General features: G+C 51.2%; 3 protein-coding genes and 1 long non-coding RNA gene across 7 annotated transcripts in view; 3 read left to right on the top strand and 1 right to left on the bottom strand.

Annotated features, from left to right (window-relative positions):
• The window catches only part of PLXNB1 (plexin B1), a 77727-nt gene extending 64240 nt beyond the window's left edge, over positions 1–13487 (top strand). For both annotated transcript variants that reach the window (XM_085072533.1, XM_085072534.1), the window contains exons 23-38: positions 276–424; positions 807–907; positions 1675–1892; positions 2073–2251; positions 2705–2771; positions 3332–3478; positions 3948–4125; positions 4979–5082; positions 5739–5823; positions 6528–6694; positions 7037–7197; positions 7439–7586; positions 8292–8356; positions 8439–8514; positions 8875–8949; positions 9486–13487. In XM_085072533.1, coding sequence (XP_084928659.1) covers positions 276–424; positions 807–907; positions 1675–1892; positions 2073–2251; positions 2705–2771; positions 3332–3478; positions 3948–4125; positions 4979–5082; positions 5739–5823; positions 6528–6694; positions 7037–7197; positions 7439–7586; positions 8292–8356; positions 8439–8514; positions 8875–8949; positions 9486–9590 — 2025 coding nt within the window. In that variant the 3' untranslated portion in view covers positions 9591–13487. The remainder of the gene's footprint in view (positions 1–275; positions 425–806; positions 908–1674; positions 1893–2072; positions 2252–2704; positions 2772–3331; positions 3479–3947; positions 4126–4978; positions 5083–5738; positions 5824–6527; positions 6695–7036; positions 7198–7438; positions 7587–8291; positions 8357–8438; positions 8515–8874; positions 8950–9485) is intronic.
• On the bottom strand, positions 12380–21821 carry LOC146431652 (uncharacterized). Its single transcript, XR_014854715.1, has 2 exons — positions 21705–21821; positions 12380–18539 (listed from the first exon to the last, which is right to left on the bottom strand). It is a non-coding gene; the product is annotated as an uncharacterized LOC146431652 (long non-coding RNA).
• LOC146431651 (serine/threonine-protein kinase SRPK-like) lies at positions 17809–26773 on the top strand. 2 transcript variants are annotated; one of them, XM_085072542.1, is made up of 9 exons: positions 17809–17856; positions 18344–18431; positions 19524–19960; positions 21820–21982; positions 23165–23250; positions 23697–23804; positions 24248–24317; positions 24401–24493; positions 25707–25894. In XM_085072542.1, exons 3-9 carry the CDS (start codon positions 19901–19903, stop codon positions 25892–25894), a joined length of 768 nt encoding a protein of 255 aa, XP_084928668.1. In that variant the 5' UTR covers positions 17809–17856; positions 18344–18431; positions 19524–19900. The 2 variants fall into 2 exon arrangements, with proteins under 2 accessions (XP_084928668.1, XP_084928667.1); XM_085072541.1 differs by lacking the exons at positions 17809–17856; positions 18344–18431; positions 19524–19960; ... (1 more) ...; positions 23165–23250; positions 23697–23804 and having other exon boundaries at positions 24244–24317; positions 25707–26773.
• SETD5 (SET domain containing 5) overlaps positions 26741–27827 on the top strand; it is a 65155-nt gene continuing 64068 nt past the window's right edge. Inside the window, exon 1 of one of the 2 annotated variants that reach the window (XM_085072535.1) lies at positions 26741–27054. In XM_085072535.1, the coding sequence (XP_084928661.1) occupies positions 26753–27054 (302 nt within the window). In that variant the 5' untranslated portion in view covers positions 26741–26752. The remainder of the gene's footprint in view (positions 27055–27827) is intronic. The other variant, XM_085072536.1, reaches the window with a different exon arrangement.

Below are 27827 nucleotides of genomic sequence, written 5' to 3'. Positions count from 1 at the left end.
GAGTGGGATGTGAAGTGAGGAAAGGTAGAAGCCCTGCTGAGGGATGACAGAAGTAACAGGGGTGGTGAGGAGCTGCTCTTTTTCACAACTCTATTCTTAAAGGCTAAAGTTGCCTGAAAGTATAGCCTACGTATAGCTGGGTTCATTGTGCTGTGGGACAGCTCTGCTGGGGAGCTGTGTGCCCCCTGTGCCCATTCTGGAGAAGCTCTGTGGCTTTGTATTTCATTCTTGCACAAAGGAATGGAATCATTGTGGCAAATGCTTTCTTCTTACAGGTACAGATGGGAAACCTGAACTTCCTCCTGGGCCGAGTGCAGTATGACACTGAAAGCCAGCTCACCTTCCCGCTGGAGGCACAGATTGGTTTGGGTGTTGGTGCATCTTTTGTGGCACTGATAGTTCTGGTCATCGTCTTCATATACAGGTAAACAGCTCCAGCATTGTGTGAGGCCTTTAAGTTTCTCACAATGTTTTTCAGTGGATGTGACCAAGCCTGTACCTCTTGGGCCTAAACAAGGTCACAGTTTTCTTTATTTTGTGCCAAGTCCTGAGTCCCTGGTGATGTTGGATGTGGGAGACATGTTGCATTGCTAGTCACAGCCTGCACTGTAATTCATTCAGAACCTAATGGGTGCTCCAAGACACACATCTAGTTTATGGAACACTGTTTGCTATCCTGCAAAGATGATGCTTTGTAGAAATTGCCTCAACACCAACCGTCCTGGAGTCTTTGGCAGCAACACAACAGTTGGCAAGGACAGTCCCTGGGTTAGTGCCACCAGGAACAATTCTGCTTCTTATTGCAGGAGGAAGAGCAAACAGGCTCTGAGGGATTACAAGAAAGTTCAAATCCAGCTGGAAAATCTGGAAACAAGTGTTCGGGACAGATGCAAAAAGGAATTCACAGGTCAGTCACTGAGCTCCTGTGTCCTTGCAGCTTCAGAGAAGCTTGGAGAACCACCCTCATTCCTACCTCTCTTCCCTTTCCTGTGTAGTTGTCTGCATAGCTTAGAGCAGGCAATAATTTATCCTGTGCCAGTTCATAGAAACATAGAGCCAAATTGTTCCTTTTTAAATTCTTAAATTCAGAGCACAGTGATCTATACAGACCTCCCTCATTCTCCACTTCATCCTCCAGACTCCGATGAAGAACTAAAGTCAAGACAGCACACTTGGAGAGATCTTAAGGACAACTATAGCCCAGTCTTTGTGTAGGGCAAGTTGAATTGCAGACCATGTTCTGGGCTTGCAAACCTTGTACTTAAGCTCTTTACACCTGTGGGAGAGCTGGGGCTCTGAAACTTTGCAGGTGACTGCAACTGTAATCTCCAACCAATATGTGAAGGAGTGAGGAGCAGGAGGTCTCTAGTACTCTATCTTTGCTGTAGGTAATACCTTTAACCACAGATGTGTGCTGAACAGTGGCTTCCTCTTTATAAAATTGGAAACCAGCTCCTGATTGGAACTTTCCTGATGATGTTTCTCCTGCTGCCTAGTCTAGTTTTAAATGTTCTAGTAATGAGACCCCAATATGCCTCCTCCTGACAGGAAACATCCTTCTTCTTTCTCCGTCCCATCTCTCTGGCCCTGGTTCCTGCACTCACCTCATGCTTTATACCATCAGTTGAGATCATGTCAATTGTGTCATCCTCATGGCCATTTTCCTTTCCTCAGACCTGATGACTGAGATGATGGACCTCACAAGTGACCTTGTGGGCACAGGGATCCCCTTCCTGGACTACAAGTCCTACGCAGAACGCATTTTCTTCCCGGGCCACCGTGAGTCACCACTGCAAAGAGACCTGGACATCCCTGAGTGCCGAAGGCAAACAGTGGAGCAGGGCTTGGTCCAGCTCTCCAACCTGCTCAACAGCAAGCTATTCCTCACCAAGGTAATGTCTCTCTCTCTGCTAGCAGCCTGCTGTGGGGCCAGAGTCATGACATTGGCAGCAGGAAGTGGACAGGTTCATTCTTCAACAGCTCCCTGCAGCACCACTTCTTCCAAGAGCCAGCAGCTGTGAGTGCCTTGTTTTCAGCAGATTCACACACTGCCTTATCTCTCTCCCCACTAGTTCATCCATACTCTGGAGATCCAGCGCACTTTTTCTCCAAGAGACCGGGCCTATGTGGCATCACTGCTCACAGTGTCACTGCATGGGAAGCTGGAGTACTTCACTGACATCCTCAAAACACTCCTGAATGACCTTGTGGAGCAGTATGTGGCCAAGAACCCCAAGCTGATGCTGCGGAGGTGAGTGAGCCAGCCATGGTCCTACTAGCAGTTACGTGAGGGGACAAAGCCTTTCTGTCCCACTGGCAAGCTCTGAAAGGCTCTGCCACGGCTTCTAATCCCACTTTGCTGTTTAGAAGCCCCTGGGTTCATAGTCATGCCATGTTTGGAAGCTAAACTGAGATATGTTTAGATCCCCAATAGCCTCCTATCTGGTCCATCCTTCTGATCTGAACAAATTTCCCTTGTTTGAGACCTACCAGAGGCTTTCCACTGTTCCCTGCTTCTTGTCTCTCCACTTCTGTAATTTGGTGCCTCCTTCAGGCTGACAAGTGCTTGCTGGTTTTGAAAGGATTTTTTTTTCCTCTCTCTTCATTCTGTATCATGGTTTAGTGTGCTTTTTGTGACCTTTACTTCCAAATCTCCCCCTGTTCTGCACCACAGTCCTGTGACCAACCTGATGCTCTCTTTCAGGACAGAAACAGTGGTAGAGAAGCTGTTAACCAACTGGATGTCCATCTGCCTGTATGCGTTCGTGCGGGTGAGCTCTTTTTCCCATTATGGCATAGAGGGACCAAAAGGGGAGACAAGCACAGCTTTGCTTTGTGCCTCACTCACAGCTGAAATAGTGCCAGGGTCTGTATTTCAGGGTGAGGAATGAGAGCTGAGCTGCTTACTGGGAACAGGGATGCTTAAATCAGCATTAATACGACTTGTTGTGTCCAGGATGTGTCAATGGGTCATGGAGGGTTCAGTATAGCTCCTTTATCTTAAAACACACTTGGCCACAGGCTGGTTTGTGCATGGGAGGACAGATGCTGCTCTAATTCCTTTTCTGGAGAGCTGGGGGGGCAAGGAGTGTCTCAGATTAGTGACACAGAGGCAGAGTAATGCCTTGGTCATGTGCATCTCTCTGGTAGATGGACAGTGCACTTTTCCTGTGCATGGAGCAGGAGCTGTTGGCACAGGCTGTCTTTGCCTACTGTGTCTGAGCTGCTGTATCCTCAGTCCTACTCCCCCTCTACTTGCTGTCCATGTTTCCAAGCCTGGGGCTCTGCTGGGAGGAGCAAGCTGAATTTCTCTCCTTCCTTTCCATGCCAGGATTCTGTCGGGGAGCCCCTTTACATGCTGTTTCGAGGAATCAAGCACCAGGTGGACAAAGGGCCAGTTGACTGGGTGACAGGGAAAGCCAAATACACCCTGAATGACAACCGCCTTCTGAGAGAGGACCTGGAGTACCGCACTCTGGTAAGCACCAAATCTTCTTTCCTCTCTGGTATGACAGGGCTGAATCTCTGCTCCCATTACCAAGGCAGAAGTGCAGCATCCTGCCACTGTCTCCTGGGAGCCAGGTTTGTTCCAGCAGCAGAAGTCCGTAAATGATGAAGAGCTCTGCTAAATCAGGCGCTTTTGCCCCAGGCTGATAGGAGCCTTCACCACAGTCATCTGGTGTACGTGCTGTGCTGTGTCTAGAAAAAGGAGATGATGTTGCTGATGGCACATGGAAGCTCCTCCCTAATGCTGTTGAACTGGCTTCCAGCTCTTGACACAAGGCTAAGAACACAACACTGAGGTGTTTAACATCTGTGATGTTTTCTTTTCTGAATCTCCCAGTGAAAGGACTAGCTGTTAATTTGCCTGAATGCCAACCATAAAAGGTGTAAATGTGTCAGATGTAATCTTATCAGCTGAGTAGCTGTGACCTTTTCTTCCCCAGACCTTAAATGCTTTGACACAAGCAGGAGTTGGTGCAGGAGGGGCAGAAGACTCACAAGGGATTTCTGCGAAAGTGCTGGACTGTGACACCATAACGCAGGTGAAGGAGAAAATCCTAGATCAGATCTATAAAGGGACACCCTACTGTCACCGGCCAGACCCAGACACCCTGGACCTCGGTGAGCAGAACTCTTTGGTGACAAAACTCAGTGAGGAAGTGAAGGAATGGTGGTTTGCTATCTGTGCACAACACCCTGGCATATGTGATGTTTGTCATTCTCTGCTGAGTGTGCAGAATCACTGGCCAAGGATCTCGTACTCTGGCTGGACACAACAGGGAAGAGGCTGTAACAGAAAGAGGCAGGGGTGGGAAAGAAGTGGTTGGGTTCAGCCCCTTTCATTTAATGGTGTTCTTTGCCAGACTCAGCAATGGCTTGGGCAAGGGGATACAGAAAAAAATACAGAAAATGTGTAGGATGGGAGGAGGATTTGAGTGCAAAGATCCTGTGGACATAGACTGGCTTGTTTGGGCAGTGCTGTCCATGGCAACCTCTCAGTAATACGTGTCAGGGAGGATTTTGCCCATGGTGGTTAATGAATGGTAGAACTTACATTGGGAGAGAAAACACTCAGTTTTCCATCTTCTTAATTCGTTGGCTGTTGATGAATAGTGGTGACATTTAGAGAAGAGAAGGTACTGAATGAAGAAATTGTACCTGATAAGAACTATGGTTGCATATTTGTGGTTTGAACTATTGGCTTGAAAAGTCAGTCTGAGAGAATTTGTAGTAACATGACAGGTGGAACCTGGGAGGCCATGAGACCAGCTGTCCCTGTGCTCAGGGGGGTCTGTCCTGTGACTGCAGGACTCAGCATCACACAGGCCCTTGCTCAGGTTATGCTGTCTGTGAAATAGCACAGGTAAAGGTTGACAAGGACCAGAGGGTGTGTAATGAGATCAGCCAGGTTGAAGGCGATGATACCTCAAATTAACAGTTAATCCTTTCATTTTCTGTGTTTCAATGGCTGTAGAGTGGAGATCAGGGCTGGCAGGTCATCTGATACTGTCTGATGAGGATGTGACGTCTGTTGTTCAAGGAACTTGGAAACGTCTGAACACTCTTCAGCATTACAAGGTCAGAACTCAGTCTGCCATTGCCTTGTCTCACCTCTCATCCTTCTACACACTGTCATGCTGTTTGTGGCTCTGGCTCCTGGTGGATCACTGTCAAAAGGTTGGACCTTTCTTGCAGCAGCATATTCAAATGAAGTCAGTGCTGTGGCTGCAGTCTGACTTCAGCAAGCACAGCCCTGTCCTTATCCCATACCTGAGATGGGGACACATCTAGGGCTTGGGAGGACAGGCACAAGTTCATACTGCAGTGAAGGTGATGTGCTGCATCTGTTCCTGTTCCAGGCCAGATCAGTTAGCAGATGATGACGCACTGGGCTGCCAAGTACCTTCTAAGAATGGAAAGGGGATTTTTTTAATTACGTTGCACCACTGTGTCATATCTTGCACCAATATGTCAGTACCTTGCTGCAACATGTTCTAGATGTGAATTACCTCAGTCCCTGAGTATTATCTTCACTGCACTTTGTACATCAGTCTTTTAATTGGTACAGATAAGATTTTCTCACCCTCAGCAAAGACAGTGATGGTGCCCAAAAAATCCCTGTTTCTGTCTGTATTTCTAGTGATGGTACAACCTGTTTTGGTCTACAAGCACTTGCCTGTTGTGCTGATGAGAAACATGCCATTTGTTTTGAATGTTGTTTTGCTTGTGTGCAGGTGCCTGATGGAGCAACAGTAGCACTGGTCCCACGCCTGACCAAGCACATCCCTAGGGAGAATCAGGATTACATCCCAGGAGAAAGTGAGTTTGAACTCTTGCTCTCATAAAATTACTTTAGAGCACTTGCCAGTTAGTGGGACAAGTCTCCTGCCATAGCCCCAGCTTTTTGCTGATACAGAAGGCTGACACATGCTTTGGACCCTCATAGGATTGTCAGGAAATGTGAAAGCTTGGTCAGGTGAGGTCAGAGAAAAGCAAGAGTGTGAGAGGAGAGGAAAGCTGGGCTGGGTGTGAAAATGCAGAACAAGAACGGTTGTCTGACTCTAGGGCCAAGTGCCATCTGCAGCTTGCAGAAATGTTAATACCCTCAGGTGCTGAGCATGGCCTGAAGGGGATGATGGAATGCCAGGCAGTTTCCTTACTGCCTGATAGAGTGAACAGCTCCATGGATACTTCTGCAGCATGAGGGACAATAGCCACAGGCTGCAGCTCAAGAGATTCTAATTGGATATGGGAAAAAAACCTCTTCAACAAAAGAGTGGCACAACCCTGAAACAGACCACTGGGGTGGTGGGGAATCTCTGTCTGGGGAAGTTTCCAAGACTTTAAAAGTTTTGGGTGGACAAAGGCTGTACTGCTGGCAAGGGTTGTACTGTGCAGAAGGTTGGATAGAGGCCTCCAGAGATTCCTTCCCATACTGGGAAATCTTGCTTCCTTGGGGTTTTCATGGCCAAGGTCTACTGTGGGAGAGCTGACACTCATCTGTAAACAACTGTTTGGTTTAGAAACACCAATGCTGGAGGATGCAGATGAAGGTGGGATCAAACTTTGGCACCTGGTAAAACCAACAGAAGAGCCAGAGCTTCCCAAGCATCGGCGTGGGAGCTTAAGAGATCGGGAGCGAGCCAAGGCAATCCCGGAGATCTATCTGACACGTCTGCTCTCAATGAAGGTGAGAAGAAGCACAGATTGTGTTGTGTTTGGGATCTTGCCTTCTTTCATATCCCCTGGCAGATTGCAGGGGTGTGTGTGAAGAGGAAGCCCTTTATCTGCAATGGCTTTGAGTACATTTGAGTCTCCTCTGTATTTTGCTTTGTTCATGACCTTCTCCCTGGCCTCTTCCACAAACCACATGGGCCTCCTTTCTCCTTTGCTGCTATTCCCTTCAGTGGGAGTGAAGTACCCTTGGACGGGTGAGGGGCTGTCACTGAGCAGAAGAGAGTGACCTCTCATCTGTGAGGCTGAGGCTCTCTCCTCTGCCTATGCTGACTCTGTCCTGCTTGATTTTCCACAGGGCACTCTGCAGAAGTTTGTGGATGACTTGTTCCAGGTGATCCTCAGTACCAACCGCCCTGTCCCTCTGGCAGTCAAATACTTCTTTGACCTGTTGGATGAACAGGCCCTACACTATGGGATTGCAGACCCCGAGACCATCCATATCTGGAAGACAAACAGGTAGGGTGTTCCTGAGGGCCCTGGAGGAGGCACTGCTGACTTGCTTAGAGCTTGCTAAGTGACAGCCACCTCTGCCTACTGAGGAGGAGCAAAATGCAAGTGCAGGGCAGCAGAGTGTGGGGTGAAGAGCTGGTTTTGCTGGGAGGGCAAAGCAGAGAGATGCAGTAACATGTAGCATATCTTCTGGTGCTGTAGCTTCTACCTTTGCTGATGCCCTGTTGCACTTCTGTCCTCCCTACAGCCTCCCCCTGCGGTTCTGGATCAACATCATCAAGAACCCCCAGTTTGTTTTTGATGTGCAGACGTCAGATAACGTGGACGCTGTGCTGCTGGTCATTGCACAGACCTTCATGGACTCCTGTACAATAGCTGACCACAAGTTAGGGCGGGTGAGTACAGAGGGAGAAGGGAGAATGGCTGGCAGAGAGTTGAGCAGTGCTGCCCCAGAAAGGCAATAATGTTTACACAGTACCATGGGGACAGCAGGCCAGGCTCACCCTTGCTTCCATATGCCACTGGAGACTAATGGGGACTCCTGGATCTAGAGAAGGGAGAATCTGGTTTTGTTTAGCAACAAGACGTTGTTGAGGAATGCTCTTTATTTATAGCTTGCAGCTGCTTGGGAGACAGAGCTAAACTCTAGCTGGCTGTGGGAGACAGTGGGAGTCACAGGATGCAGCTTGGGATGTTCAGGCTCGCCATTAAAAAGACTTTCCATCACCACTAGTTGCCCTGTGCTGAGGGTGGAACAGTCCTGCACAGGTCACCAGAGGTGGGATGGGTGGATCTCTGGAGCACGTCAGGCATCAGCTGTGCAAAGCCATAGCCAATGTCATCTCATACTGGTGATCAGCTCCAAGGGGAAGGCTGGACTAGGGATCCCAGGGATCTCTTCATCAACACATCTCAGGGTGCTTCAGATGGCATTACTAGACAAGAGCCTGCTGTTTGAAGTGCCTCTCCAGGCAGAGGACAAAAAATTCCTGATCCTGAATAAATGACAGAAAATAGCAGTGATGGTGTTACCTGCTGAGGTTAAGCTACAGCATGATGAAAGAGCTTTTCATAACCAATTCTGGTTTTGGATGTTCAAGGACTCTCCAATCAATAAGCTGCTTTATGCCCGGGACATTCCTCGCTACAAGCAGATGGTGGAAAGGTAAGTGATGGATGTGAGGAGTTGTAGTTTCAGCAGTGAGGAGGAGGGACCATGCACTAATTGCCTGTGTATCCCTGTCTAGGTACTACGCAGACATTCGTCAGACCATCTCTGCCAGTGACCAGGAGATGAACTCTGCCCTGGCTGAGCTATCACGGGTAAGTAAAAGTATTTCAGAAGTCACCTGGCCACTCCCCTGTGTATCCAGGAGAGAGTTATTAATGCAAAGATGAGATATTCCAGCTGAGTGTGCAGTTCTGCTCAGACACTGAGTGTGCCCAGTGGTTGCCCTGCACCAAAGGCAGGGTGAGGGTCTCCCCAGCCAGCACAGAAGAGAAGAGAGCAGTGAAAGATTCAGGGCAAAGAATATTTTTTCCTTTGCTAGGAACTGCTAGTGAATTCCCCTTCCTGTTGCTTCGTGTAATGGGCACATTTCCTAATGAGTTGAGAGGACACAGAATTTGGCACAAATTGTTAGGTGTCTCATGGTTTTGTCTAATTTTCTCTCTTATAAACAGAATTACTCAGGTGACCTCAATTCCCTGGTGGCTCTACATGAATTGTACAAATACATCAATAAGTACTATGACCAGGTGAGTGTGTGTTTCCAGCAGGTATGAATATGCCTTCCTCCTTCTATCAACCAAACAAAAAAACTACAGAAATTAACAATTAAGAGCAGCCAGACTATTCCAACACTGTGTATTGTTTCATTGGCATGCATAACTCATGTCATGAGTTTGCTTTATTCTTACCAAAGAACAAGGGCGGAAATCAGCAAAAAGAACTTATCTCTAACTTGGAGGCTGTTGGGATTTCATGTACACTTCTTTTTTACTCCAATATCCAAATACTCAAAAAAGAAATGCAGTTAGTTCAGATTAATTTGCTTAAAGACTTAATCTTCAGGTGAGAAGTTTAACATTCTTTTTGCCCTATGAGGTCTGTAAGTTACTACAATGAATCTAGAATACTTCTTTTGTGATTAATTTGAGATTAATTACTACATACCCACTCTAGACTAGAGCATGCTGAATTCCAGCTTGATGTTCTGCATGGGGCATGGAGTTGAACTGGTTGGGAGTTGTGTGCTGGAGAGAGGCTGCCAGTGAGCTCTGTCTTGTTGCAGATCATTACTGCCTTGGAAGAAGACCCAACGGCACAGAAGATGCAGCTTGGATATAGACTGCAACAGATTGCAGCAGCTGTGGAGAATAAAGTCACAGATTTGTGACAGGCACAGACAGACTGCTCTCCCCTGGCTGAATGGGGACAGTGCTCATCCTAGTTGATAAACAGGGTGTCCTGCTGCCGTTGGAACCAGACTCCCCAAGGAACCTGCAGGTGACATGAGCAAGGGGATGGCCAAGGCAGTAAAAAGTACAAGCGTCCTTGCATCTCAGAGAATATTTTTTTACAGGTTTTTTTCTTTCTAAAAGCAAAATCAAACAAACAAAAAAAAAGAAAAAGGACAGACGTTGGTTTTTCCCTGGCAGACTGCTGAGGGGCCACACAGGTCCTTCCTACAGATGTTATGTGAATGTGCCAAGTTTCCAAGCCACGTTGTTGAAGAGCCAGGTGACAACACTGAACACTGCGTCTGTGGAGTCTTCAGCCTTGCACAGATGCCCTTGCCAGTGCTGGGACACTTCCTGCTGCAGCCACTCACTTCCTTGGTGATCAGGAAGCTTTTCCTGGTTTGACTGCTGGGGTAACTTCTGTCCCCAGCTAGCAAGCACCCCTGAGAAACTCCTTGCAGCAACATCCCTGCTGGTTCCAGATGCTGGATGTAGAAAGGAGAGTGTCTGATGGTGGAGGTCTCTTGCTCCCCAGTGCTCTGGTCTCTGACAGCTCTGCGTGGCACCTGCTTGGCTGGAATGTGCTCACCAGCACGGGTGCTTGCCCAGAGGCCCACTGTAAATGAACAGCACCCCCTCACCCTTTCCCTCAGGACAAATTCAGTGTGTGAGAGTCACTGCCTGGCTCGCCTCAGTCTCCACTGACACAGTTCGGATCTGTCTTCCTGGTTCCTTGTGGTCAGAGGTTGCCCTGCTCTTTGGAAAAGCACAACAAATGCCTTGTGCCACTTCCCCTTCCTCCAGTGTCCAGCTGTTCTGCTGCTCTGAACTGGACTTGTAAATACCCTCAGAAAGTTAATGTATTTAAATGCTAAAGGAGAATGTTTAACTTTGTGGCTTTGAGACAAAGCTTTTCTTGGAGAAGTATCTCTGTGCACTTCTACTGACAAACGTCTGTCAGCACTGGAGCAGTTTTCTCCACTGCTTTGTCTGCAGGGATAACTCGTAGGTGTCTCTGTTGTCGTACCAGCAGCTCGCCTTTCCCCGCGGCTCAGTCCCAGGCTCTGTGTGCTCTTCTCTTAGGCTTGCCTTACACCTAACCCTCAGCTCCACTGCTCACACTCTCCTGCTGTGGCACATAGAAGGGTTATTTGGTGAGCTGTGAACTCAGAGGAGCTGTGAAGCACAACCGTGATGTTCCCAAGGAGGGTCAGGTGTCCTGCAAAGAGGAATGATTTGTACATGGAGGAGAGGCTGGAGTAGGCACAAGCACAGTTAGTTGGCAGCTGTCACAGGGCAGCTCCTCACTGCTTCCTCCTTAGTTCCTCCACGTTGTGAACAGTCCTGTGCTCTTCTAGGAGCCAATTCCTATTTATAAGGGTGCCCTACTTGTTCTCTTCCCCCCCGCTGCTAATACCACACTGATGTCCTGTGTGCCTGGGGCAGGTGGACAGGCCTGACTCCTCTTTCACTGCTTTGAGGAGGTGATTGTGTGGGCCAGGAGGTAGCAGAGCTAGAACAGGGCAGGATCACATCCCTACCTCTCTTTACGTTGCATATAGCAGTAATTCTAGGCCTGCTCCATCAGCCCCGTGGCTTTGTGCAAGTGCTGTGCAGTTGCAAAATTGTTCTTGGAGCAATGTAACAACAGGCTAATGCTAGCCTTTTTTCCTACAAAGCCAGGAACCTGTGACCCTTTCTCAGCAGTATTCCCAGGTACATGGTGTGCCCAGAGTATGAGCAACATCCCTGTGCCACCTTCTGCTCCTGTCCTGCTGTATGGAGCAGCAGGGTGGCTGGCTGGCTGCTGCCAGGCAAAAATGGGGCTGCAGAGTTTGCCTCTTTCCCCAGCTGAGGACCAGTTAGGGTCTCACTCCTGCCTGACCACCCATTTCCACAAAACTTATGGGAACTTAGCATCTCTGAAACCTCTGTATTGACTAAATCTGATTAAACTGGTTCCCCCAAAAAGCTGGGTGGAAGAAAGGACTGCTGGATGGGAAAAAGCCAGTACAATGCATAGTAAGGCCCATTCCTTTAGGGGCTGCAGGAGGATATTTCTTGATTTGAGGCAGGTGCAGGTGTAGTGGTGGAGTAGTGCTGTCCCCTTGTATGTTGGTGGATGAACTTTCTGCCCTGGGAAATAAGGCCTAGTTTGTAGCCTCCCCAACTTGCTGACTGTCTGCCAGAAGCCACAGGCTCTCTGCTGGATTTCTGGCTCTGAAGACTGGCAATGTCTGCCCCTATTTTTGCAGAATTGGCTCTGCACTTTCCCAAAACAGGGTGGCTTGAGGCTTAATTCTCCTTCCACCTCACACTGGTATCTGCACCCTCCTTGCTTCTCAGTAGTGTTCCTGGATGTTGGAAATTATCTGCTTTCTCCGAGTGTATCTGTGAAAGTCTGCTTTTATTAGAGCAATAATCAAGACTTAAAAATAGAGCTAAACATAGGTGATTGACATATTTAACATCTTCAGCTTGTCCTTGCGTGGCTGGACAGGACACACTGCCTAGTGCAGGTGCAGTAAGAATGGTAATCTGGTAGTGCCCAGCTCCTCCCATCTGCCTGTCCTTGGTGTTCTAGATACCAGCATCCTTCTCCCTGTGGACACTCACTGAAGGCCCTCGCTGGGATCAACTTGGATGTTCAGGCATGGCCCCTCTTCTGTCCGTCCATGCCCCTCTCCTGTGGCAAAATCCGTTACTACGACAGGGTTCTGTTGCATTTAAATTTGCACAAAACAGGTTTTATTATGAAATTCCCTACTGCAGGGAAAACTTATTTATTTATTCCTCGCAATCCTTCCAAGTTTTTTCCAGTCTCTGCCTGATTCCACGACCAGCTGGACATTCCTTCTGAAGGACTGAGAATGCTGTCTGGATGTTCCTGTTTGCTTTCAGGTAGCAAGTTCTGTGGGCACCAGCAGAGAGAGCCCTGCCACCGCGGCCAGTCCCCTCCTGCGGGACACAGGCACAGCGAGGGGATGGCGCTGCTCCAGTGGGACTCCCAGCACCGTGGTGTTCCTGAGTGGCAGCACCCAGCTTTATTTAGTGCTGCGGTCAGAGGGAGGGATTTGCTTCTGCCGTGGTCTGGGTGAAAGGCTGAGAACTGATCAGTATTAAGATAAATCTCCGTTAGTGTGTTTGAATGTCTCTCCCGATGGCACAAGGAAGCACAGCTGGTGCCCATGTGATGTAGATGTGAGAGCTCTTGCTTTCATCTGTCTGGTGGCAAATTTAGGCTGTACCTGAAAGCTTTTTTTTTTTTTCCCCATAAAAAGGATGGCTAAATTTTTTTATGAAAATAGAGGGTTCTTGGATGCTGCTGCCTCGGTGGAATGCCGTTTCTTTTTCAGGGTGTGCTCTGGTTGCAGCAAGATGCTGCTGCTTTTTTTTTTTTTTTTTTTTGTGTGTGCCTTTCTTGTGGGGATGATTATTTTGGTTTCCAGAACACCCAGGGCATTTGCTCTTGTAGTCTTTTTCCTGGTCCTCTGTCCTGGTGACTCTGCCCTCTCCCAGCCTTGTGACTTGGTGTCTGTGTGTCTGTTATGGTATGGCCTGACCTGCATTTATGCCCTGCCACACCTTAGGTTCTGCTCAGAGCACCCGAGGTACTGTCTTTCTCAAATTGGAATTAATAATTAATATAAAAAGCTTGAAAAAAAAATCTGAATTTTGTTACATAGTGTAATAACTGTTTGTAGATACTGTTCTGAGATGTAGGAATCTATTGGTGATATAAGAGGTTTTGTCTGTAAATAATCAGTTTAGAGTCCAAATGATTTTAATAAAGAGAATTCTTACACAATAATTCAATAAATTTTAATATACAACCTCTGTGTCATGCTTGTATTGCAGGATGATGCAATTACCCAGAATGTATTTGCCTCTTTTTCCTCCTAAATGGAAACTGTGTACTCTTAAGCACCAGGACCTGTAAGCTGTGTGAGGAGTGTGAAGCTTTTCCCTCCTCCCTAGGCTGTGTTTCTTCACAATAACCCTATGCCACCTACCACCTGCATCCCTCTGTTGTTTCCAGAGCTCAAATACCATCCCTGACCACGGGAGGAGGCAGTCTCCCTCCACAGACACTCATGTTGGGCTGGCACTGCATGGCAGTTCTAGTTGTGGTTTCTCACTGTGAGTAAGGGCTGCTGAAGGTACAGTTTATGTTGGTCACTGTTAGTCCACCAGTGTGCGGCAGAAGCCAGTGTTCCTAAATTATCAAAACAGCTTAATTCTTACATGAATTGTACAGTTCTTCCCAGACAGCTGGCTCCTGGCCCATCTATCCTCTTTTCTTCCCTCCCCTTCCTTTACTAGTAGAGTTTTGTATCGTCTGCTTCTCCCCCTCTTTTAGTCCCTCCTCTCTGTACTCTGTGTGTTCTTGTTGCCCTTTTAGGGGTCACAAACCGCTTGTTCCCCCCGTGCTGCCCTGCAGGGCTCAGCACCCAGCCTGGCGCAGCCTCTGCCCCCTCCCTCGGTATTTTTAGTGCAGGGAAGGCAGGTGAGAGCAGAGGGGCACAGGCAGGGGGAGAACCGCTCTGGGAGGCCCTGGCCTGGGTTTGGCAGCCTGGAGCTGCAGCAGAGCTACTGCAGGCAGGGTTAACCCTTCACTGCAGGGCTGGGGCTCTGTCTCTGCAGCCTCAGCCAGGAAATCCGAGCTGTGCGAGCCCAGGGCCCCAGCGAGGGGGAGGCCAGGCCATGCCCAGCTCCGGTGCAAGGCTGCAGCATGTGGCAGTGGGGGAAAAAAAATGTGATTCTTACTGTGTGTGGCCTTTTCTCTCCCCAGTGTTGCATGGTGCTGGGATGCTTGGGTCCCCCCAGGGCTGTGGGGAGGATGCTGCTGTGCTTGTTCTCCAAGAGAAAGGAACAGGGGAAGCATGGGCTCTGTGGCCACCAGGACCATGCTGTGATGGTGTTCAATTGTGTGCAGGCACTGCTGAAGAGGCTGAGGTGCCTCAGGTCCAGCAGTGTGACACATGGGTGGGTCTGGGGATGGGGATGGCTCTGCCACGCAGAAGATGGTGCTTCCCCTGGGAGCAGGGGGAAGAGTCAGGCAGCCCCATGGTTTCTGGGTCTGGGGATGGCAGAGCAGAGGGGGAGGACTTTTCTGTTTCCATCTCAGTAGAGCTGTGAATTTCCCGCTATAAATAGTTGCTGTGGAGACTGTGAATCTACTGCAGGCTGACAGGCCTCCTGCCAGGGAGGCAGGGAGAGGCCAGCAGTAAAGTGAATCCACCGCAGCTGTCTGAGGTCTCCTGCTCTCCCAAAGCCAAGGTTGTTCCCAGAAGTGGTGCTGTGATCTGATACCCTGCCCCGCTCCTCACCACGTCCATGCAGCGATGCAGAAGTTTGGTGGGCTGAAGGAACACCCCTCCTGGGGCAGTGCAGACTAAAAGCAGAGCAGGACCAGCTGGTATCTCACTTTGGGGAGCTCCAGGGCAAGCCAGATGACAAAGGGAGTGGTGTGTCCTGCCTGTGAGCTGCTGCATGGTGAGTCTGAGCAGGGCCCTGGGATCAGAGCCCCACTGGGGCTGCTTGTATGCTGCATGCTGTGACTTGCAGGGATGCTGTGCTCAGCAAGGGCTTGTAGGTCTGTGGTGGTGCAGATTCTGAAAGTGTGTATTGCTCTGGTGAATTCTGCCACTCCAAAGGTCCAGGTGTCATAAGGCATGACTGGTGTTGGGCAGCTCCATGCACTGTTCCATGCAGGTTGGGTGGAGGAGTCCAGGTCAGATGTGAAGCATCACTCCTTGTCTGAGGCTCTCACAAACCAGGCAGGAGCAGTTCTTGGGCTGAAGTTCTCTGAGCTAGTCCAGACCTGCAGCAATTCGGTGGGTTCTGCACAAAATAGTTGGAATGACAAAAGCAAAATAAGTTGTATTTAATGTAAAGGTGTCAAGCAATGAAGGATTAAAAGCACCAATTGTCCTTTATTGCAAAGCTCAGAAAAGTACATTTCACTTTCCTGTACCAAGTTGCATAGCAACACTCTTCATCTTTTGCCAGTGCTCCCATCCAGAGAGAGTGGATGGAGGTAAATCTCTCATGCCTAAGGATGGACTTGTCTTGCATCTGCAGCAACAAGGCCACCAGGGCCCAGTGAAGTGCCCAAAATCTCCATCTAGGGCTAGGACAAGTCTTACACTCTGGGTCTGCATCTGGGTCTTATTTTCTCACTGAAGTCTCTACTCATCAGAACACTCCACCAAGGGAAGATGCTGTTGAACTCCCATCTCCACACAGTCATGAGTTTTCCTTTGGCAGGTGAGTGGTGAGCCACATCATTAAATCTTTCTTGCTTCTGTCCAGCTCTCAGCTTAGCCCCTGCTGTCTTCATGATGTGAGTGAAGAAGGCTCAGGCAGATGCTTGTGATGCAGGAGTGTGTAAGGGTACTGATAAGCCCAGTCTGTGCACAAATAAGGAAAATTTTGATTTCAGCTCTGTTTCGTAGGTAAGATGTCAGCGAATATTTGCTGTAAAGAGTGGCCATGCAGACATGCAGCATCCTGGAGGTTTATACTTAAAAGAGACTGATTCTGAACAGTGTAAATGAAAGAGTTAGAGGTGTAGAAATGTGAGGAGAGGGAGGCTTTTTGGGCTCTTTTCAGACTTCTGTGCAGGCTTGGGTGAACAGAGTAACGTCAGCTCTGGCACTTTGGGTTTTCCCTGACAAAAGGTAAGTCTTGAGCCCAGTCTGACCCTTAACTAGAACAGTGCTGGGAGCTCACTGGATGCCCAAAAGCAGGCTGTGCCTCTGGCTGCTGCACTGGAAGAGGAGTATCAGCACTTGGAAAGAAACTTTAATGTTTTGAGGAAGTCAGTCCTCTGTCTCAGCACCTGAAGATGCTACTGTTCTAGATGGTACTGTCACATGGCTCCCATTGCGACCAGCACCGCCAGCCCTCTGTAATTATTTCTGAATATCTTCTAGTTCAGATGAGTTCTTAGCTTTAGTGACCTGATTTGGAGGATTTAAAGGTCAATATTTCTATCTGTGCTAATGGTCTATGGGCATTACTACCACCTGTTTTGAGTTCTGACAGTGTGTGTTAGCCTGAAGCTTCAGCCATACAGCAAGTGACATTTCCAAATTATGAAAGGTTGGGTTGGGAATGCCCAGATATGGTGGCTTGAATCTGTATTTCATTAGCAACAAGGGCTCTGGGCTGCTATTTCAGGTGACCAGTACTGAAGCCAGTCCTACATCAGTGCTGCAGCACGGGAGGGCAGCAGTTGGATCAGTCTGTCTGTGCTGTCTTGGTGTTTGTACCTTGGGCTGTCATGGTAACAAACCCCAGGAGCAGCCCCTTGCCAGGATGTCCTGTGGCCTTGCTGGGATGTCACAGGACAGTCAGTGATAAACCCGTGCTTCTGCCCCAGGGCTGGGCTCTGGGCAGAGGAGCAGCATTGCAGTGTTTAGAATGCAAGGTCTGCTTCACACCCCTCTGGAACAGGAGCCTCCTTCTGCCAGCCAAAGCCCAAATTCCCTCCTCAGCCAGGATAGGGATAGGGAGGGGTGCTTTCCCTGGTTGTGGGAGGGGATCCCAGAGACCCTGCTAAGCCCATGAAAATACACACTAGGACACCTGAGACCCCCACCTGGCCCTGGCCTGGGACCAGCCTGCCAGCTTTCCTCTTCTGAAATCTTAAAATAATCCCTGTCTCCTTGAAGTGCCAAAAGTGTTTGTAGCAGCCTGACTGCAGTGGCTGCTGAAAAAAACGGGAAGGAAGGGGGTGAGGGCACAGCAGAGGTATGGCCACCCTGAAGCTCTCCAGCTCTCTTTAAAGGGGTAAAGTGCTGAAGATCACACCGCCCGTGTCCCACACCTTGGTGTCCCACTGCCTCCATCCCCTCGTGCCAGGATTTGCCGTGCTGCAGGGCCATGGAGGAGCAGATGCAGCAGGAGATGCTGTCAGCCCAGCACACAGGTCAGTCCTTGGGCGTGAGGCTCCACAGATGAGATCATGCCAGGCTCTTCCCAGGCTAGAGGAGACCACTGGGACCCATCAGGCTGTCCTCAGCTGCTCCTTCAGTCTAAGAGCATTTAGAGATGCCACTAATATCTCTTGGTGATGGTCCCCACAGGAGGCCACCACCCCATGCAGGAGGGAGAGGTGTTCAACACGCGATACCAAGTGCTGCATGAGCTGGGCTGCGGTGCCTTTGCCACTGTCTGGCTGTGCCAGGACATGAGGTGAGGGGCTGAGTGCCATTCAGGGAGGTGGGAAGGGGTGGCTGATGTCCTGGGCACAGCTGGCCCCTCTCACAGAAGCAGCAGAGCACAGCCTGGGAGCATGTCAGGCATCCCTGAGCACAGGGAAAACCTGGCTGTGAGATCAGTGGAGTGCTACGAGCAGAACTGGTCCCCAGAAATCAAAGAACGTAAACAAGGTGGGATCAGATCTTGCTCTGCATTTTCTTTTCCCATTTAGACCCTGCAGTATCCATGCTCTGCCTTTTTTTTCTCCAGTCCCTTGCTGGTCCCTGGGGCAGCTGTGCTGCCAGATGCCAGTGGGAGGGATGCCCATAGGCCTGGCGTGCTGCAGGGTGAGGCCAAGGCTGCCTGCAGAAGGGCAGCACCCTCCCTGGGGAGCCCAGGACTGGCTGGCTGGAAGAAGGGGAATTGCTGCTGGTCAGGGTCACTGACATTTCTTGGCTGACAGCTGTGGTTCATTTCCCAGAAGGAAGAAACAGGTAGCTGTGAAGGTCCTGAAAAGCAAGGAAGGCTTTGCTGAGACTGCCCAGGATGAGGTTGCTTTCCTCCACTGTGTAAGTATATTTTGTGAGTCTATGCTTTGCTCCAAGGGATGGCCACTGAGTTCAGGTTTGAGTATCAGCCTCATCATCCCCTCTCCCTCCAGGTCTCAGTCCAAGGAGCTAGGTGGGGAACAGGAAAAAAACCACAGGTTAGGGAATTCATAGAAATCACCCTGTCTCAGCACTGACCTCTGAAACAGACACCTTCTCCTTCCTCCATCATACTGGGACATGTCAGCTGTGTCCCACTAGCCCTGCCAGCCTATTTCTTTTAGCTGAGACTGAAATCCAGCAAATAGAAGGAACCTGCAGAATGGGAAGGTGGATAATCAACAGAAGAAGGTGGTAATATTCTCAAGCAGGGAGCATGTCTGCAGTACCTGCTTCATTCACAGAGGAATGAAGCAGGTTGTGATAGAGCAATGTCAGAGGACATTGCTCTACCACAACACTGATACAAAAGCAAAAGGAAATACCTGCAATAGAAAAAAATAGGATGTAGCAAAAATACAATAAACACCTGAAGTCACAAAGCTTCTTCCTCCCTCTGCTAATGGAGGTGGTAATTAGGTGCCTGTATCTGGGTCGCACCAAGTTGCCTTTGAAGGTAGCTTGAACTGCTAGTTCTAGAAAGCTCGTGGTCACAATTCTTCAAGTTTGCTCAAATACAAAGTTACATCAGCTTCAGATGAGTAAAAGCCATTAAATTTTGCATTTTAAATTACTCTGTGGCCTTTCTCCAACATGTTTGAGAAATAGTTAGTTCACACCTATAAATCTGCAGGCCCTGTCTAAAGGGACATGAGCCAGATGCAGTGATGCAAGAGGAAGTACCAAGTGGCACTAATTTTATGTAATCAGAGGGCTGCTTTTCTGCACATCAGCACAACCCTGTGTACAGACTGAGCCTTACCCCTGATTTATTATTAATTCTCTCTGAGAGACACGCCTGCCCATTCAGCAGTATACAGCTGGTTCCCAGGGCTGTCACAAAGTGCCAACCCCCGGAAGAGAAAGTCTGTCAGACAGGATAAAACAGGTGCAAGGTGTTCTTGTCCATATATATGTCTCTAATGGCAGCTTTCTTGGAATCCTCTCCCTCAGGTGAGCTGCATGAAGAAGAAGGACCAGGCAGGAGAAAACATTGTCTGCTTGTTAGATGATTTCAGAATGATTGGAGACAACGGTTTCCATATCCTTCTGTGGAGAGTGCTTTTCTGGGCCTGCAAAGCTTGCCTTGGAGAGCCACAGGATGGTGTAAAGCTGAGTGCTGTGCTGCCATGAGGAGGGTGAGCAGGGCTGTAGCTGGGCCAGGGCACATGCAGGTGGCTGGAGGGAGAGGCCAGATTAGGAGGTATTTGGTTGCTCTGGTGAAAAGCAAAGGGTTGGTGGTAATACCCTTTCCATGTTAGTGAATTCCTGACTCTTTCCCACATGTGTGCCTCGTATTTGAGGCGCTGGGTCCTTCCCTGCGATGTCTGATGGCAAACTACACAGCCCAAGGACTGCCTCTGCCTTTTGTGAAAAAGTCTTTGCAGCAGGTGAGAACTTAGCTGGAACTGGGCAAGGGCACCAAAGGGCTGTTGGCTGGGGGACATGCCACAGTCTTCCTTGGGTGTTACTGCCTAAGCCTACAGCCTTCTCAGGTTTGGGAAGGAGTCAGGGCCATGAAGTGCCAACAGCCTGCAGAGAAGTGCCAACAGCCTGCAGATGTATACCAGCAAGTCAGGGCTGGCATTTCTGTTCCCATCATCTCAGCAATCATTGAGTTCTCCAGCAGCTCTGCTGCTTGTAGGAGTTGGAGGGGACAAACAGCCTGCTATAGTTCTGCTTCTTGTGGGCAAACCGCGTTATCTCTGCCCTCATACTGCCCTGAGAAGTCCCCTCTGGCAGCAATGCCAGACTGCTGGCATTTGCCTTGGCATCCAGCTGTGGGTAGCCCTGTCAGCTCCAGCAGCTTTCTGCATGGTACCAGTAAAGGCTGCTTAAGGTCTCCCTCCCATCTTTACAGGAATTTCTAAATTGCTTATTTGGTCAGCTGGTTCTCTTCCCATGTTGAGGTTTTTCTATGCAGAGCCCACTTTTCCTTCACCCCCTGTAAGGATGTGGTGTGCCAATTGAAAAGATAGTGAAAACTGAGTTTCTAAAGTGCTGGCTGTGCTTAAGGAATAGGAAACCTGAATGAGACCTCAGAATAGTTAAAACTACTTTTTGCCTCTTGTGCTAACATTAATCAGGAGTCTGTAAACTTGCCAAGATGAAGATTTGCTACCCTGATTCCTGTGCCCTTCTAGGGACACTAAGAAAATTGCTTCCTCCTTCATCCTATTTTCTGTAATAGCCTCTCCTTTCTCTAAAGAAGTTCCACTAACACCTGAGTAAATTGCACAAAAATGTAGTGGCATTATCTCTGCGCCCCACTTCACACTCAGGCTTTTGCTTGATCCATTATCTCCTTTAATTGTAAAATCTCAGACCTGTGTTCCCCCTTCAGATCAGCACTGGGGCAGTATTTACTTCTGATTCATTCCAGTTCAGTTATTTAAATCTTTCCCCGCGTTTCACAGTTACCATTTAAGGTTGATATTTCCCTGGGGCTGGTGTTCATCCCAGAATAGAATTTGATAATACAGAGAATATTTACCAATCCTTTATGACTGATCAGAGTGTTTAAAAAACAAGCCTTACTCTCCCCATAGCCTTTTCTGTTATTGATTTCTGATAGTGACTGTTCATCTCTGGTAGGTGTTGTTTATCTCTCCCCTGTGACAGGCCAGGCTCCCCCTGCTGCACCACAAGCTGTTCTTTCCCTACATGGCTCTCCTGCAGGGCCCTGAAATCCTCTCTGTGCACTCACTCATGGTCTCTCCTCCCTCCTGTCCGGGTTATGCTGTGTCTTCCTTCCTTGTATGATGGGACACCCTCCCATACCATGTCACTGTCATTCAAATGGAAGTTATAATCAGTGGGAAGGCGCAGTTGTCCCAAGACACAACAGCCATACAAAAAAGAATGTTTTTTCAGGAGAAAGTTCAGCTTTGTAATTGTAATGCCTTCTCATAGCCCCATCCTCTTCCCACCTCCCTGGCCTTGCCTGTCTGTGCTGACAATCTGTGGATTGTCATGCTGCCTTTTGCTGTGTGTCACCCCAAACAGCCCTTTCCTCACTGGGCTCTCTAGGCCCCCACTCACTCCTGGGGCTCTGCTGCCCAGTGGGGTGATGGAACCCTTCGTGCTGCTCCCACAGGCCACTCCAACAGGAAACCATTTATTGCTGATAGTTACCATCAGTGCCCAGAATGTCCATGACTTGTGCCTGGCCACTCTGGCAGCTGCTGGGGCAGGGGAGGTGGTGGGGACCGTCTCAGGGCTGCTGTGACAGTGCTGCCTCCTTGCCCAGGTGCTGGCAGGGCTGCACTTCCTGCACCAGCGCTGCCGCATCATCCACGCGGACATCAAACCAGAGAACATCCTGCTGTATGGACACAGCAAAAGGCTCCAAAGGCTTATCATGGATACACTCAACTGCAACCAGGGAACAGAAGGGAGGCTAAAGGGAGCAGGTGAGCACTCCAGGGCTTTTTTAACAAGAAAACTGACTTAGGTGTTTATTGGCAGGAGGGAAAAAACAGAGGCAGCAGGTACGGATACCTTAGGAAAGGTTCACATCTCCTGAAATAGCCAGTATAGAACATTACAGCCAGCTGATGCTGCTGAAAGACATCCTTTCTCTGCTTAACACAACTGCCATGCTGGGCTCAAGGCACCTACTGAAATGTGGTCCGGCAGGTGGGTTTGTATGAAGGATAACTATAAGTCACAGATATCTGTTAACAGCCCCATCATGACCTCAAAGCTCACTCTCAAGGCTTTATGTCGAGAACAGTTGCCTGTGTCTAGTGTTTTCAGTTACTGAAAGGTTTACCTACAAAATTACTTGATCAGAAAGCTGTACAACACTCCTGCTCTTTATTTCTCGTGTTTCTGAGGTTTGTGGGAGACTTGTATGTACTGCTAATCTTCAAGGCCTTTTGAGACATAATTTATTTACACAGAATGGTGTGAATATTGAATAAGATGTAGGGCTGGAGAGTTTCTCAAGAGATTAGCTCATCTCCCAGCAATGAGACCTTTCATATTATCCTTGCACTGTGTTCTCCTGTGAGCATTTCTCCCATGACACTGCTGTTTTGTCTCTCAAACTCTGGAGCAATCAGGGAATGCTAAATTAGTGACCAAGCCTTTTGCTCAGAGCAGAAAACCACAATATTAAGCATAGGCTGACAGGTCACTGTAAAGCACCAAACCAGGAATTACCCTTTTCTGGGATCACATGAAAGTGTAACCTTCACGTTGCTTGCCAAGCAGGCTGTGTCCAAGGTCTGTGACTGGCAAGGTTGCTGAAGAGGAATTACAGATGTTTTGGTTCTGACTGCTGCTCTCCTCTGGGCCCACAATAATTTAACCTTGGTACTAGAGGAACCTTGCAGCAGGACAGGAGCACATGGTCACACCATTCCACTCTGAGTTACTGTTCTCCCAAACATTCTCTTAGTTTTTACTGGATACCAGATCTTCTTTTGTGTTCCTTCAAAAAACAGGTGGCATTTGATTCACGATAAAAAGTATTTAGGACCTTTTAGACTGAGAAGCATTAAAGGAAGGCAGATATCCCTCTGCTGTGGCAAGCAGGCTATACCTGCTTGTTTAGAAAGATCTGATTTCTCTTTGTCCTTTCCATCTAGGAGGTGATCTTGGAAATCAATTGGAAGAATCGGATTTAATGAGCATAGAAGTGAAAATTGCAGATCTAGGAAGCGCTTGCTGGACAGTGAGTCTGCTCCAAGTCTCAATCCCATGACAATGTGGGATGCTGTGTGCTTCTTTTCATCCCACGCCGTGTGTCTGTCCCTTTACAGCTGAACAGCTATTGCATTGTGCTGAAGGGATGCCAATATTGGGGGGTGTTATGTTCAGCACTCTCAGCTCCGAGCTGTGCACTGTCTTCCTGAGACACTGTCAGCTTTGGACATTTCTCCAGCTTGCAGTTAGTCCCTACAATTAGAAACTCAAAACCATGTTCAGTGTGAAATGGTGGGAGGCAGATTCCCCCTGGTGCCAGTGGGGCCAGGAAGGCACTCGCCGTGCCCTGCGCAGAGCTGAGAACAGACAGTGTCGTGTCCCCAACGTCCCCTTGCTCCATGAGTAGCTTGAGACCACCAGTGTTGCTGTGATGGTTTAGGGACACCAGCCACAGGAAGCTTGTTTCTGTTCCAGTACAAGCCTTTTTCTAAGGAGATCCAGACCCAGCCATATCGTGCCCTGGAAGTGCTTCTCGGATTGGACTACAGCACTCCTGCAGATATCTGGAGTACAGCCTGCCTGGTAGGACTGGGGACAATGCTGTGTGTGCAGGGCAGGTGACAGACCTGCCTGGCCAGGGCAGCAAGTCCTCAGCATACACCTATCCATGTAAAGAAAGCTTCCTTGCTGAGAAGGTGAGAGGGGCTGTCGGCATTTGTTCATTTTAGGGCAAAACTCTGCTAAATTAGGAGTGGTAAAGTCCATTCCTAATTTAGTTTAAGCTCTAAGGCAATTCACACTCCATGTAGGTTAGCTCACAGGCTTGCCTGAATCAGACACATGCTGCTTTTCATCCTGATGGAGCTAAAGGTGCTGTTTCACTGCAGTACAGATCAAGCCAATGTGCATAGTTCCACATTTTAGGATCAGTTCTGTGTGACAGCAAGGGAAATTGGTACTATCAGTTACTGGAGAAGAAAAACTCCATGACAATCAGTGAATTAACAGTGCTATTCCATTTCTAGGCATTTGAAATGGCAACTGGGGAGTGTCTGTTTGATCCTAAACCTGGGAAATACTTTTCCAGAGATGATGGTAGGACTCTACCAGTTTTATTCATCTCACTGACAGAAGTGTCTCAGTCTGTATCTAAATTTGTCTTCCCTCCCTCCATCTAGATCATGTTGCTTGTATTATTGAACTCCTGGGAAGAATTCCTCCTCAAATTGTTTTCTCATGGAACAAGTCAACAAAATTTTTCAGCAGGCCAGGTAAGAACTGACATAAGGAAGTTTATTTTAAAAATCACTGCAGATCCCTGAGACACTCCTACTCAGCTCATGCTGAACTCCCCCAAAAGTTACATTACACAATGCAGGCTACAAGCAGGGATGAACACAAATGGAAATTTTATAAAGAGCAGTAACACTCCCTGCCCTGCCTATCTTTGCAATCCATGAACATTCCAGGGATGAATGCAAAATCCTGAAAAACAGTCATACAAACACCCAACAGAAAAACCATTTCCATTCTTTCTCCTTTGGATTTGGAGAGAATGGAAATACAGACAGGAAACAGCTCCATGCCAGGAAGGCTGAAGAGTGTGTAACAGGCTGGATTTCACCCTTTCACTGGCAGAGAACAATGATGACCAGGAATGGGACACTCATATCCTTCCAATGTGGCTCCACACAATCTTCTGACCCAACTGTAATATCTCTTCTATTCTGCCCAGTTCCTTTCCCTTTGACTCATGAGTCCTAAAACCCTTGTCTTTGACCACAAGGCATCACATGACTCCATCCTTCTGTAATTTGGCCTATCATCCTTCTCTGCTCTCATGCTCACCAGCCTACCCCACAGCAAAATCAGTGCTCACTGGTCCCATGCTGGAATTCAGCAAGCACCTCCCTGCACATCCACATGCTTTACTCACTTATTTCTTCTACGGTGCTCAAAAGAAACGAGTCAAAACTAGTTCTGCATTCACTCTCCCTACGAACCAACCCGGCCTGACCACACATGCCTAACTTGAATCACTGCATTTACACCATGCGCTCCCAGGATGAGGGCTGCACTCCTGCTGGGCCCCACGGAGCTGGCTGGCACAAAACAAACTCAACCTGAGCGTCTTGCGAGCTCTGACACCGAAATAGCACGATGCATCCAGGTGCCTGTGGGCAGGCACAGGGAACAAGCAGCAATGGCTGTGGCATGGTTATTCTGGGAACACTGTGCACTCTTGGCACGTTCTCAGCTAAGAAAAGTACTCATGAACAGAAAGACTTAAAACACTAGCTTGGAAATGTAGTTCCTGAGAAACACCCAAACCTGCAAGGGGCAGCACGGGTGGAGCTCACAGACATAATTCCAAGGCAAAAGCAGGGATCTCTCAGGATGCTCTGGGTTAATTCTGAGGCAAGGCGCGGCAGTCTCAGCCGCGCAGGTGTGACTGAGGCGCTGTGCCCATGCTGTCTCTGCCAGGCGCGCTCCTGCGGCTCTCCCGCCTCTCCCCCCGCACCCTCCCCGGCATCCTGGCGGACCGACACGGCTGGACCCCGCGGCAGGCGGCCGCCTTCGCCGCCTTCCTGCTGCCCGCGCTGCACTACGCGCCCGAGCGCCGCGCCAGCGCCGCGCAGAGCTTGCGGCACGCCTGGATCGCCGCGCCGTGACCGGAGCCCGCTGTCCCCGCGCCGCGGGACCGCCGCAGCGGCCGCACCGCCCTCCCGCGGGGGCGGCAGGGCCGGGCCGGCTGCCCGCCGCAACTCCCGGTGCGCCGCCTCTGCAGTGCTCGCCGTGATCCCGCGGCTCCCTCCGCGCCCGGGCTCCACTCCCTTCCTCCCGCGTCCCTGCGGCGCTGCGGCCCGCACGCATCGCTCACTGCGAGCAGCCCCAGACGCGGTACGCGGGCACCGGAACCGGGAGGAGCCGTTCGGCCGAGCGCGGGCACCGACCGCCGCGGGGCCCCTCCTGCCCGGCTCGGCCGTCCCTCCGCCTCGCTGCCCCACGGCCTTTGTTCGGGGCTGCAGGCACGGGCCCGGCCCGCTGTGGGCGCGGTGCCCCGCCGGCCCGGCCCGAGGAGGGGCGCTCTCAGCGCCGGGCGCCGCCGCGGGACCCCGGCCCAGCCCCCTCCCCCCAACCCCGCGCGCGCGGACGTGCCGCGCGGCAGGCTCCGCGCGCGCGCCGCCGCGCATGCGCCCTCCGCTGCCCTCCGCCCAGGCCTCCCGGCCGCCCTCCGCACCGCCCCTTCGTTCTGCCACGTGTCCCGACGCGGGAGTCGCCCCGCGCCGAGCGATCGCGCCCCGCCGGCCCCGCCCCTCGGCACGTAGCGCGGCTCGCCCGGCGGGCGCTGCCGCAGCCCGCCCGCCCAGCACCGCGTCGACGCTGCCGGCGGCCGCCCTCCTCCGCCCCGCGCCGACTGACGGCGCCGGCCGCCAATGGGGCGCCGCGACCGTGGGGCGCGCGGCGGGGCGGGCGCGTGACGCCCAATGAGGCGGCAGAAGGGGCGGGGCCGCGGGGCGAGGTCGCCAATGGCGAGGGCGGGAGGGCGGGGCGGTGGCGGCGGCGGGCGCCCCGGCGGGGCGGGACGCGGCGCCGTGGCAGCCAACGGGGAGCGGGGTGGGCGTGCCCGGGGCGCCCCTGGCGCCGGCGCCGGGGATCCCCGTGCACCCAGTGCCGTTTCCGCCCGGCCCGGGGAGAAGCCGCCGCCGCCGCCGGGGGAGGGGCCGCCGCTGCCGCGGCCGAGCGCTCGCTCTCGCCGGCTGCCCGGGACACGCCGTGGCGCCGAGCCGGGCCTGGTGCCGCGCAGGGGCCCGGGGAACGGGCCGGCCAGGTATGCGCGGGCGGGCGGGAACCTGTCGTACCGGGCGGCGGGAGGGAACGCTGGGGCGGGCGGCGGGGCGGGCGGCCGGGGGGGGCTCCAGGCGCGGCCCGCGGCCCGACGCTGTGCTCTGCGCTGCCTCGGGAGCCCGGTCGGCAGTGCCCCGCCGTGCCCCCGGAGGCCCGGCCCGAGCTGACCCGGCCCGGCGCGGTGCGCGGGCATCATGGCGGGCCCGGCGGTGCGCGGGCTCGGGACGCTGGCGGCCGGTGCGGGGCCGGGGTTAGGGCTAGAGTGGCCGTAGGGCTTTGTCGGTGAAGGGAAGCGCCGGGGAAGCCCCGCTGCAGCCCGGCCTTCTGCGCGCCCCCGTGTCCCCGCATTGTCCCGAGGGGCCTCGGGGGTCGTTGTCCGGTTCAGGGCAGCCTCCGGGCCGCGGCAGCCCGCCCCGAACCGCCGGCCCCTCCAGGCCTCGGGGGAGGCGGTGTTTGACCTGCATTTTCTGCTTTCTCATGGTGCCCGTGCGGCGCCTTCCCCCGTAACCCCCGCTCCCGGCGCCGGCGGCTGCAGCGCCGATCCTCCCGCATTTCCTCGCCCGTCACCGCGGCCACCGCCGCCACGGGGTGGGGGGGTTCCCCGCCGCCCCGCCTGCGCCCCGGCCCCGCTCCGACCCCCGACGGCACCGGCAAGGTCACTGTCGCCCGGCGGCTCGTCCTTGGGTGCCGGTGACCGGAGTTCACCGCCGGGCCCGGTGGGGAAGCGGCGCCGGGCAGTGTCTCGTCGTCCCGCGG

Source organism: Lichenostomus cassidix, chromosome 12 (genome assembly GCF_008360975.1).
Source record: "Lichenostomus cassidix isolate B80296 chromosome 12, HeHo_3.0, whole genome shotgun sequence".
Taxonomy (NCBI): domain Eukaryota; kingdom Metazoa; phylum Chordata; class Aves; order Passeriformes; family Meliphagidae; genus Lichenostomus; species Lichenostomus cassidix.
This window is presented reverse-complemented; position numbering and strand designations above follow the sequence as displayed.

Coding starts and splice junctions, on each gene's coding strand:
- LOC146431651 (XM_085072541.1), top strand. Junction 24,494..25,706: donor AAAATTTTTCAGCAGGCCAG/GTAAGAACTGAC, acceptor TGTCTCTGCCAG/GCGCGCTCCTGCGGCTCTCC.